We start from the raw sequence: 12,052 nt of genomic DNA, 5'->3' as shown, positions 1-12,052 counted from the left end.
GTGATTGCCAAACTGCACTTCTACACATGTTTTTGTACAATAGCCAAGTCCTCTATCTCTCCAGGGAAGGGGAAGCCACAGTATGTCCAATGCCGTGTTGTTCAGCACAAAGTCAGTCCCCAAAGCATGGCTCCCATTCCCTGCAAGTAGGGAATGGGTTGGTCAGCTGTTCAGATGGCAGAGTGGGGGTTTGCATCTCCCACAAATCCTACTCTCTTCTTAGACAAGAGTAATATAGAAATAAATAATATCTAGTAATATAGTAGAAATCTATTAGCCATATTACGCATTGCTAGGAAAGGTACACATACAGAAGTTGGAAACCATAGACTTCCACAGTCTACTTATACAAAAATAGCAAAAGTGTTACCATAAGGCTCTGGTCCTGGTCCTTCATTGTGTCATGCATCACGTTTTCGAGTTGGCTGCAGAGTTTCTGTGATTCCAGCAGTAGCTCCTCACTGAAAAGGACAATTGTTATACAGTTATTTTCCACAGAAGTTTTGTCTAAAGAGATGCTGCCACTACCTTGGATGAAGAAATACTTGTAGGCAGGTATGCTGCGCTGCACTGAAGAATATTAAACTTTATCAGTCAGCTCATAAGCTCATAAGCTGGTGATTCATATTACAACTGAGAAAGTCAGTGGCATCCCCACATTTACTGGGACTGGGGAAAGGAAGGGATGTTCAAACTGGAATCAGGTTTTTACTATATCAACTCGCTGTTAGGGAAAAAAAAAAGTTACAGAACAGCCTTTAAAATAAAGGATTAAATATCATACAAGCAAACAAGCTAAAGTCTGTCATTCCAGAACTGTAAAAGGGAACCCCATTCCTCTAAATAAGCCAGAATCTTAAGTGTTTGGTATAAGAAGCTCTCCTTTATGATACAGCCCAGCTACCATTATCTAAACATGGTAACACTCCAACAATTTCTGCTGGCACTATACTTCAATAAGCACAACCATTTCAGATAAAACAAGCCCCTATCTTTTCAGGGCAGGGAGGTGAACTTATACATCATTCCCAGTTGTTCCTAAAGGAAGATTCACAAGCCCCAGGAAATCCAGCTATTAGGTAGAAAACACTGCTGACAGTGGAGGCTGAACACAAACCACAGAATGTAAGAAAGCCTTTATTTCACAAAGCAGGATCCCCAACCTTGTGCTGCTAACATTAGCAGCTACACAACTCCAGACCTCACCTCACCTTTTCCTGATTGATTCTGGTAAATTGTAGGTTCCAGAAGGGACCTGCAGTAGCAACTGACCAGGGCTATTAAGTCGTGATGTGTTCATGCTCTCTGGACTGCCAGTAACAGGACCACGTACTTTACTCTGAAGAAAAACACAGTAGATTTAGACTGCAGTTATTTCCACTTAGTTCCAGCAGTCAGGAGTACAAGAGCTCAGAGCTTGGCTTTAACCCCAATACAAATGAATGGCAAAAAGCAACCATAGGACGTACCATATACACTACTACTGGTTTCTTTTACTCTGTGCTACTTATCCTAAAAATACGGTTTTACTCAAAATCTTTTTTCTATTTCCACTTACACAAGCAATTTTCAGCAGGTTCCACAGTTCTTTCTGTCGTTTCTCCTGAAGCCTAACAACTGTATTCTCATCTTCATTCATCAGATTCATCACTTTCTCCACTCTAGGGAACAATTCCAGTGCCTTCTGCTTGCAAACTACGGTTTTACTGTTAAAAAAAAAAAATCAGGTCACAAATGGGCAGCTGCAGTAGGGGAACTTGTCTGAAGTTCCTTATCCTCTGTAGCACTCAGAAACCACATTAGCTGTACACATTTGATGTTTAACCTCTAGAACAAAACCCCGTTGAGAGAATGCTTTTTCCCCAACCCTCAATAAAAGTTGACTCCGAAGCTCACCTGAGTTGAGCATAAATGACCCGGACTTTTTTTTCAAAGGTTTGGATGGCCTGTAAGAGCAGTCGTACTATTTCTTGGCTGTCACCACTGGTCCTCTGATCTGGAATAAGAGTCAGATTAGAACACAGATAAATAGGCTCATAAGGCAAACACTGAGAGGATTCTTAGTGGTTTGTTTCCACTTCTTTAATCCTAAAACATCAAAAGTTCAGAGCACGCAAAAGTGAGTGGGATGAAGGACACTGGATTTTAGCTACCCTCTTCAAAAGGTGAGAAACAGAAAGCAGAATTGGAATGGCAGGTCTACTGCCTTGGGACTGTGTAGCTGCTGAAAGGAACAACTGCCAACTGCCCTTCGTGCATTCTACATAGAAACATAAGCAGCAGTGTATGACTGCAGCAACAACTTGCTCTGAGAAGAGCTCAGGAGAGTCTCACAATTAGAAAGAGGTAGCAGGAAAGCCAGGCTTGCCTGGTTTAAAATTGACTCACTGACTCTCCTCTCCAAAAAAGTCAAGTCTAGAGGAGGCCATATGCATCTAGTGTATAGCCAGGCCTGGAACGCAGAGGAAGTTTTCTCAATGCATTTACTGCATCTCCAGATTTCAAACTCACACAGAGCAAGCTGACCTTGACCTAAAATGTCTTTTACCTCTTGGCTTCTCTCTCAGCCTCCGGTACAGCTCTCTGGCTTGTTCTTCTCTAAAAGAAAGAGGCACAGAACAAGAAGTGACTTCTCCAAGATTGGTATTATGAACAGTTACTTCAATAACTTAAGTCTTCTATACACCAGTCTGCAATTTCAGACTGACAGGTCAGGAGTCAAAAACTGTCTTTTAGTGTCATGTTAAGTCCTGCCAGTCCCCCATAATTTGGGCTGGAACTAAGCTACACTAGCAACACTCCTATATATGAAGTTCAAGACGGTTCAACTCACAAATCTTCCAGTGTTCCTCCTTGTTTACGACCTAGTGGGCTTCGCTGCAGGTCCACAATGTCCGTCTGCAAGGCCATCATCCTCTTCACTAGCTGATCCACATCATCCTCCTGAAAGCAGGGCAGCACATAAGCAATGGGACAGTCTCATACTAAGAGACACTACCTCACTGGCTCTTCCTTTCTCACTCACATTTCCAAACACTCACATCAGCAAAATGCAAACAGCAGCCCTGGACAAAAAGGAATGAGAATGTTTTAATTTCCATTCAAGGAAATACGCTTGGTGCTCTGGGATAAAACAACTTCCAAGAACTTTTCTATGCTAAATTTGGCCCATGAAAAAGAGCCATTGAAGGGTCAGACTTCACAGTAAATGTACTGCTACTTCCCATGCTGTCATGCTTCCTTTTCCTTGCCACTCTAGCTGATGCTCTCCCATCCTACCAATCTCTGTTCTTCCCCTTCTTCCTCAGTGCACAACCACACCCTGCCCTGGGACCCCAATTTCTGCTTTTCACCTGAATTTGTTCATATGCAGAAACATGAACTGCCACTTGTCAGACAGTCATTCTGCCACTCTGCCTCCTCCCACTGCAGAAGGGCCATGTGTTGGCAGGGAGTCAAACGTTAACTAGTCACCTTTCACTTTTCATCTGGGACAAATGGTCCTTGGCCCAGCTGGCAGGGGTTACATTGTCTTATGTCAGAAGGCTGAATCCCTTAGGGGGAGCAGGTGCATAGCATGCAACAAGAATGGGAAACCACTGCCCTGTAAAGCATCAGTATTGAATTGCGAAATTCTGGTGTTCGATCATCTAATCATTCACTTTCCCATTCGCTTTTAACCTACTGTTCCAGATCCTCTTTTCAGTTATCCTGCTAAAACTCTCCTGGCTCCAGGATTGATTAGCAGGACAGCAAGGACATTCCTCAAGATCGCTCTTTTCCCTGTGTCTTACAAACACAGAGAGATCCATGAAGTACTGGCAAGGAAAAAGTGATGCAATCCAAACCAAGATAGCGCGATGTCTGGAGTCAGCTCAAGCACAAGAAGTTTTTATTAAAGGGAGGACAATGAGAAAAGCCTCTTTTTCTTAAGGCTAAGCAATTAGCTCTAGAAACATACCCGCCCACAGAGTTCCACAGCCTGCTCCATCTCTTTCCAGGCAAACAGCAGCTTCTCAGAAGCTACAGGAACAAAAGAAGAATGATGGCTTTTCTTAGGCTGATACAGGAAAAGGGAGGTAGTATACTGGGGCAAGAGGCAAAAGACCTCCGTTTCCTGATGCAATACTCACTAATTCCAAATTCAATCTGTTCTTTATACTTCTCCAGATCAATCTGGATGCTTGTTTTAAAGAAGTCCAGCTTTGCTTTCAGCTGCTGGGAAAGGGAGGCCATAGAATTCTTCATCTTCGACAGGGTACTATTGTAACGCAACAGATTCATCCTGCAAGGACAAGAAGGTCATATTGCATGATCAGACTATAAACCCAGACTTCCACATATATCAAAAGTAGATAGTGCTGAGTGTAGCAAAGACCACAGAAGCAGCTGTGTCAGAGGACACAACTCAGCTTTTCATTAGTTGTAAACAGCTCCACTCATGAGCTCCCCCCTGTAATAGGGTCCCATTCCTGCCCTTTCCCTTTCAGAGGGGAGCAAAGGCAGAAATAAGTATTCTAGAGAGACTGCCACCATACATGGCTGCTCGCTGTCCCTGCTGAAGCCGGTTACAATCCTCTTTCAGCATCCGGATTGTGTGCCAGATCTGACCCCACACTTTCCGCAACTGGAAAAAGTGGAGATTCTTCTTTGGATCCTGAACTGGAAACAAAGGGGAGGGAGGAAAATGTACATATCAGCATGAAGCCTCAAAGTAGTAGTATCACATGACAAGACAGACCAGAACATCACTCCTTTGATGAGCACGTAGCCAAAAGTCTACCTCTTACAGTCTATAGCTGGCTATCCCCTGGGGAGCTCCTCCCAGCATATCACATCTAACCCTTCCTTCCCTCAGTTAGGCTGACAAATGGAACGAACACTATACCAATTTGTTTTACTGCTTCTCCAGTCCCAATAGGCAAAGACTCTCTCTACTCTGCACATGGTACAGACCACAGAACATAGGCAGCCCTTTCACTGGAGAGATCCTCCCACATCCACACTAGAGAAAATCCTTACGGATGCAGTCAACACTTTCTGGGTGAGGACGCAAGGCAACCTGAGCCTCATAGGAAACTTTCTGGTTATCAAAGAGGAAGAGGAGGTCTGTGTCTGTAGCTGCAGCATCATTCACCTGCCAAAGACAAAAAAAACCCAACTGAGCTCTCTCATAAACAATAATCCTCAGTAACACCATAAACAGTTCTCCACAGTGGAGGAATGTTCTGTTTATAGTGTTACACCAAAGGAAATGGGGTGCCTATTCTGCAAAGGGTTAGGTCTGCGTGGTTACTACAACTAAGGACTGACAGAACAGCAGGGAAGTATGCTCTGCTCCCAAAGAGGGAACAGCGCTCGCTGATTCATTGAGCGGCATGGAAGGCAACATCCAGACTCACCTTGCTATCAGCTATATGCTTAGTGGCCAACTTCTGAGGAAACAATGCAAGTCCTGCTTCCTGCAGTAGCTCCTGGTCCTGTTCCGGGATTCCAGTATCTAACTGGATCCTGGCCTTCACAGTCTGCAGAGTTTCCTCCTCTGTCACAGGGTAGGTGTGTACAGTTCCCGTAACCATGTTCAAAACATGAAGCAACTACAAGAAGAGCAGTGTGATATGAGAAGAGCTGGAGATGCACAGGTCATGTTTGAGCAGAGATTCCAGGCCTGAGACACCAACCACCAAGAAACTGTTTCAGAGTACTTGGCAGGGCTCAAGAAGTTGCTTCACAGCTACTTCATAACATGATGCCAAAGTCCTTGTCCTCCAACAGCTGGAAGAGAGGCCACATGGCAATTAAACAGCTTCACCAGCAGAATTCTCCGCCAGCACACGGAGAAGCTATTTACTAATCCAAACAAGCTCAGTAAGTATTTCTCCTCAAATAAGCAAGAGGAAAGCACATGCCATTAGCTGTCATCCTAAATGGGTTTTTGTGCTGCTCCTCCTCCTATGCCTATGAATCAAGTCTCTTCCCTCATACAGCAGGGACACCTGCTCTGTGGAAAACTTTTCAGAGGAATTCAGGCCCACTGCTCACCTTCAGGTTCAAAATGTCATCCAAAGCTTTGAAACACCCATTGGGTCCATATGTAGGATCTGTACCTCTCTGCCGTGGGTGCCACATTAACATGAGCTGTAGCCATTTTTCCAATCTTCCAGCCAAAACGCTGCAGGACCAAAATAAGAACAGGGTCAGAAAAGACTGAAGTGCATTTGCAGCCACCATATGGCTTGGCTTCTGCAGGAGGACTGACACACAAGTCCTTTTTCTGATCACAAATCCACTGTTTAGAATGCAGAAATAGAGACTCTCTCTATCTACACAAGTCCGCTGAGGGACATAAGCACTGTTTGTATCATGCATTCTTCCTATCTACAGATTAACATAGTAAGGAACCTGGTTCACTCTCAGGAGAAACAGTTTATCCCCGCATGGCACAACAGATTTTCAGTCCTCACCTGTTTAGATTGTTTGGGTAAGGTAAAGTGCTAGAAAATTTGACTTCTCCAGATAAGTCTTCTGAAACGACAATATCCAACTCACTCTTCTGTCGCACTTTTGTATGCCTAATGAATTCAAGCAAGTACAGTGGTGAAATAATCACTTGTCTTTCCCAGCATGCGCATTAGTAGACTCTTACAGTTACTCTTGTTAGATGTTATCTAGATACTGCTTTGGTTTCTGCTACCTGCCCTGCAGGAGTTAGTCCTGATCCCCAAGAGAAGTATCAGAACTCGGGGGGGGGGGGGGGGGGGGGGGGCGCGGGGCTGGGGTGGTCAATAAACTCCACTGAAGTATCCATTCTCCATAAGGCAAGAAAGAAAGATATTAATTCCCCCCAAAATCCAGGGACTACACCCCTCCTTCACATAACCAGGACAGTGGTATTGCATGAACTCTTCTTATCACCAGACCCTGGGTCACTCACCATTGCACTGGCTGCCAGTTGGGTAGGAATGGTCGGAAGCCTGTAATGCACTCAAAGGCTAGTGTGCCAAAGCTCCAATAATCCACTGTCACCGTATACTTCTGCTGCTCCAGCAGCTCTGGAGCCTGAGACAGTTCACACACACAAGAGACAAAGCCACCCTTCTCTCAGCTCTCTACCTCTTCGGAGCTCATTAATATTTGTACAACACATTACAAAGACCATGCTGAACATGCTACCTTTAAAGAGCTTTGATATACTCTCAGAGTGAATGCTACACTCCTGCTTCTTATTTACAACAGAAATACCTAGCAGACACTGTGAAAACACAGTGTCAGCAAAACACAGTTACCTTTCCTTGCTAGAGCAGCCCAACTGTACCCCTTCTTGGGCAAGTACTTTGCCCAGCCCAAAATACAATTACGCTGTTGACTTCATCCCACAATGTGGTAGCTGCTCCTCTAGCCATATTCTTTCCTTACCAAGTACTGTAGTGTCCCAACGAAGGAAGTGCATAGGCTGCCCTGATCCAACTCCTTAGCATAACCAAGGTCAATGATTTTGTGTATTAACTGAAACACACAACAAAGAGCAAGGACTGGGGAGAAGTTCTCTTAAAAACATACCACACGGCAGAGAAAGCAAAAGTTCAGCTCTTCAAATCTATGCAGGAAAGGTGTCAATGAAGAGAAGCAGGAGGAAATAGGAGACTCCTGCAGGTTCCTAAGACCAAAGGTACATAAAATTGTCATTGGCTTGATATGCACAGGAGATGTTACTGCTAATTCAGATCTTTGGCCAGTCACTACAATCAGGTTCATTCATCAGTATTTTAAGTTGAAATACCAGGTATTACCAGAAGTCTAATACAACCTCTCATCTCAGTTGCACAGAATACTGTTCCTCCAACACAGAGCTCCAAGCTAGCTGTTACCCTGGGTTGAGAGCTCTCGCAGAGGGATCACTGTAACTGTCTGGCACATGCATGTTCCTCTTACACTTACTTGTCTGTGCAGCAAAGACACCCGAGTCCTGCTTACCCTTTGCTCTCCTTGCTGCAGCACAATGTTCTCTGGTTTCAAGTCTCTGTGGATGATCCTGTTTTCATGAAGGTATCGGAGAGCAGAAGCTGAGACACAGAAAGAGCTATTTGTTAGAACGTGACTAAGAGTACCTAGCATGAGCTCAGTAAGGATGCATTTTTACATGGTAGAAGCATGGCTTTTGAGTCAAATCTTGTACAGTCAATTGACCAACAAAGTATCGAGTTGAAAAGCAAGCATCAAACATTTCTGGACGCAAACAGAACTTGCTCTGTTGGCAGCTATTTTTTTCTGAAGGTATAGTAATCTCATTTCACCCAAAATCTTCCGATGAACCCTTTCCCAGATGCTGAAGATTAAAAATTATAACAGCGGCACAGAAGCAAAGCATGTCCTGCGGCTAAAGGAGTGACTAAACTCAGCTTTTCTCAGTACGCCTCTTTCTTCAACAGTCTTAACCTAAGATCCAAAGGCTGCTCTACCAGAGACTTTGTTCTGTCCTGTCCACAGGCTGTTGTTCTGCCCAATTTCACCTGCAAAATTCTTCCTAGGAAATTTCCACCTAACATACGGTTTCTGCTCACAACCACCAATCCCCCACAACTTGCAGGCTGATAAATTCCATTCTACGCTGGAAAGATAAAAACTTCATCTTAAGAATAGTAAGGCAGAATAAATGCCCTGTATTTCTCTCACTTGGTCAAGATAACACCTTAACATATCTTCCATCTTGTGGGTAAAAGGTATGGTTTTAGGAAAAACAAAACCTGACAGCATTTCTACAGTTTGTGCTTTTTGGTGCTAACTCAGGCCTGCGCCAGAAGGACTCACTTTCTGCTCTTTGGGACTTCATGTCCCTTCTGACAGTGCTGCATTCCCAGACGCAGCTCTCCTATGCAGTATGGAATGATCTGACTGGACTTTCAGGAGTTATCAACAAATATAGCCTTCTCCTGCAGGACAGTAACCCTAGGAAGACCAGCTAAACATGCATTGTAAGTGATCTGAAGAACAAGTTATAGCAACAGTTTAAAATGGTTCTGATCAGTTGTGGTTCAGATCATACAACTGGAGATTCAGAACTGTCCCTCTTCTCCTGTACACACATGCAAGTGCACAAACACAAACCGCATTCTAAACGTGACCTGTCACTGTCTCTGGTCAGTTCCAAGTATCTTTTCCTGATCAGGAAGAAGTAAAAGGATGCAGACAGCAGGGAACAAATGCTCTGGGAACACAAAGGACAGGAGATTCTGCCTAGCAGTAGGAGTACTAACAAATGCATGTTTCTCCTCTTGCCACAAGCTCACTTTCTAAGAATCCACCTACCACAAAAGCACTTTTTGAATCTCTTCTCTTTAAAGCCTTTGCACCTGTCTAGTTTCGCCTCTGCTGTGACCCACATAATAGCCCATGATGACAACATAGCTTGCTAAAACAATGACAAACAACAACAACAAACACCCCAAAAGTCTCTAGACAGCTCTCTCTAGTCTTTGCATCACACTGAAAACATGAGAACTGTCTCAAATTCTACATAATGGTTGCCCAAACGCTAATGGAAAACAACTGATCACACACACTCTGCAGTGCTGATGATAAGCTAATAAACTGAGGGTGGAGAGATGACGTACAATATAAACTGGAGTCACTTAGCAAGCGCTCAGCTATCCAGAACCTTCTGGGAAATCCTGAGTAACATTTTTGCTGGAAAAGAAAAATCCATCTCAACACTGGAATTGCAAGAACAAAAAATCAGATGTCGGCTTTCTTAGAGAGGACTGGTAGAACAAGACTAGAAGCATGTGTACTATTCAAGGCCTAAGAAGTCACTGTCACATAGCCTTTGAGTGGATTCAGCAGTGAAAGGGCTTCCACATTTGGGACAACTGAAGATACTGGTACAACTTACCAATATCAGACAACAAGATAAGAATAGCTTCTTCCCGCAAGCCACAGCAATTTTCCAGCTGATTCAGGTACTGCAAAAGAACAACACAGAACATACGTAATCTTTCCCTCCTATGTCTTAAGCAAAGGTCTACATCCCACAAACTCTCAAGGATGCAAGAAGTTCCAGGGACAGCAATGAAATGGAATTGGGACCTCTGGTAGCAACAGTTACCGCCCAAGGCCTTGGTCTACCCTGGAGAGGAGAAATGGCGGCTGGAAGAAATCAGCATCATCCCCATCCTCTTCCTTTTCCTGTCTCCACCCTTCATAGCTATTTCCCCTGTGTCCGACAGTATCAGCTCTAATTTCAGCTGTATGCTCTGGGTTTTATCAATAGGCAGGTTATAGCAAAAGTTAAAAAAAGAACTATCAAGGTTAAAATAAACTCAAATTATTTTTTCCTATGACAGAGAGAGGTTTATCAGTTCCAGGAAAGACAACACCCACAGATCTGCCCTATGATGTTCTTGGCCACACTTGCATCCTGTTGTACATCTCTCACACACACCCCCTCATCCTCTATGTGCAAATTCCACATGCTATCACTTGTAGCCAAACAAACATGGGAAGTTTCAGAAAATGCTTACGTTTTTACAAGAGGAACTTTATCAAGAACCAACCCACCAAATACTGTAACTACCATGACATGAATTTGGAAGAAGAGCAGAATTTAATAAATAAATAAATAAATAAATAAATAAATAGAAGAGGCTTTGCACTCCAAACCAAACTTTTTTGAAGAAAAACCCCAGGTCTCATCCTGCTGAGATCCCTTAGTCACCATTATCACCATTACCATCCCAGTGAACTCACCTTGCGGAGGTCTCCACCTTGGCAGTACTCCATGGCCAACAGCGGCAAGTCATTTGGTGCAAGCTTCTGCATCCCTTCAGGAACATCACGGGCAGCCACTACATTGGGATGGTTCAGCCTAGGGAGTGGAAATGAGGCACACATTCATACCACCACAACCATGGCAGACACCTGAAAGCCAATCACTCTACAAGAGCTCCACAACTTCATGTGCACATGGTTATCAAACCAAGCCCCAGAGGAACCTTAATCCTTTTAGAAATGGAAACAATGTAGTCTAGAGGTCTGCAATTCAGAGACTCAGCTCAACTCCTTGCATTGGGTGCGCAATTGGTGCGCACTGCCTCGGTGCACGGTCAGCGCATTGCTTTAGTGAACACACACAACAGATCTCAGCAAGGCATCTTCCTGTAGCTCCTAGGCAGGAGTCTAATGCAGCCTGTTAACATGCTTCAGAAAAGATCCCAACTACTTTCAGACTACTGCATCCTACACAAGTAATCCAGCATCTTGAAAGACAACCCAGCACACACATTAAGCCAGGCAAAAGAGCAGCTACACAGCAAAACTATTGTGACGCTGAAGACAATAGCGCAGCCTCTGAAGAACAAAGCCTTTAAACCTCAAGACTCGGGAGCGCAGGGAAAACACAAAGCAAGGTTTTCTTCCGCGCGCACCCAGCTGCTGCACACCCGCCTCCGTGGCGGGGCAGGCACGTTCCGGGAACGGCAGCAGGTCGCCGCCTGCCTCTCCCGCCGTTCACCTCAGCGCCGCCGCTACCGCCTCGCGCGCCGCAGGGCGGTGCCGCAGCGGCCGGCCCGTACCGGCGGCGAGCGGGAACGCGGCCCGCGCTCCGCCCGGCGCCGCCGGGAGCTGCAGGCCGCGCGCAGGCCGCGCCCCGGCTCGCCGGCGGAGCGGGCCGGCCTCACCTCTTCATGATCTGTATTTCCAGCGCCCAGCGGTCGCGGTTGCGCGGGCTCAGCTCCTGCCGGCACTGCTTGATGGCCACCTGCTCGCCGGTCTCCTGCGGACATAGCACGGGCGCGGCTGAGCGCGGCCGGACGGCCGGGCCGGGCCGCGCCGGGCGAGAGGCCCGCCGCCGCCTACCTTGTTGTGCCAGCGGATGACGTTGCCGAAGCCGCCGGTACCGAGGCGCTCCTTCATCTCCCAGGGGCCGCAGGTCTGCGCCTGCAGGGCCGCCGGCCGGCTCATGGCGGGGCCGCGGCGCTCCCGCTCCAGCTCTGCGGGGCCTGGGCCGCGTCCGCTTCCGGCGCCAGGGGCACGTGGTGCGGCCGCCCGCCCTCGGAGG

General features: G+C 45.9%; 1 protein-coding gene across 1 annotated transcript in view; it reads right to left on the bottom strand.

Annotated features, from left to right (window-relative positions):
• IKBKB (inhibitor of nuclear factor kappa B kinase subunit beta) overlaps nt 1–12,052 on the bottom strand; it is a 13,375-nt gene extending 1,323 nt beyond the window's left edge. Inside the window, exons 1-20 of the mRNA XM_064497877.1 lie at nt 11,851–12,052; nt 11,673–11,767; nt 10,744–10,861; nt 9,890–9,959; nt 7,975–8,063; nt 7,417–7,506; nt 6,935–7,059; nt 6,465–6,572; nt 6,043–6,172; nt 5,403–5,597; nt 5,023–5,137; nt 4,539–4,662; nt 4,134–4,285; nt 3,962–4,023; nt 2,834–2,943; nt 2,549–2,598; nt 1,897–1,996; nt 1,559–1,706; nt 1,212–1,339; nt 371–461 (exon numbers count right to left, since the gene is read on the bottom strand). Coding sequence (XP_064353947.1) covers nt 371–461; nt 1,212–1,339; nt 1,559–1,706; nt 1,897–1,996; nt 2,549–2,598; nt 2,834–2,943; nt 3,962–4,023; nt 4,134–4,285; nt 4,539–4,662; nt 5,023–5,137; nt 5,403–5,597; nt 6,043–6,172; nt 6,465–6,572; nt 6,935–7,059; nt 7,417–7,506; nt 7,975–8,063; nt 9,890–9,959; nt 10,744–10,861; nt 11,673–11,767; nt 11,851–11,955 — 2,205 coding nt within the window. The 5' untranslated portion in view covers nt 11,956–12,052. The remainder of the gene's footprint in view (nt 1–370; nt 462–1,211; nt 1,340–1,558; nt 1,707–1,896; nt 1,997–2,548; nt 2,599–2,833; nt 2,944–3,961; nt 4,024–4,133; nt 4,286–4,538; nt 4,663–5,022; nt 5,138–5,402; nt 5,598–6,042; nt 6,173–6,464; nt 6,573–6,934; nt 7,060–7,416; nt 7,507–7,974; nt 8,064–9,889; nt 9,960–10,743; nt 10,862–11,672; nt 11,768–11,850) is intronic.

Source organism: Dromaius novaehollandiae, chromosome 26 (genome assembly GCF_036370855.1).
Source record: "Dromaius novaehollandiae isolate bDroNov1 chromosome 26, bDroNov1.hap1, whole genome shotgun sequence".
Taxonomy (NCBI): Eukaryota; Metazoa; Chordata; class Aves; order Casuariiformes; family Dromaiidae; genus Dromaius; species Dromaius novaehollandiae.
Note: the sequence above shows the minus strand (reverse complement) of the source record. Positions and strands in the feature narration are given on the sequence as shown.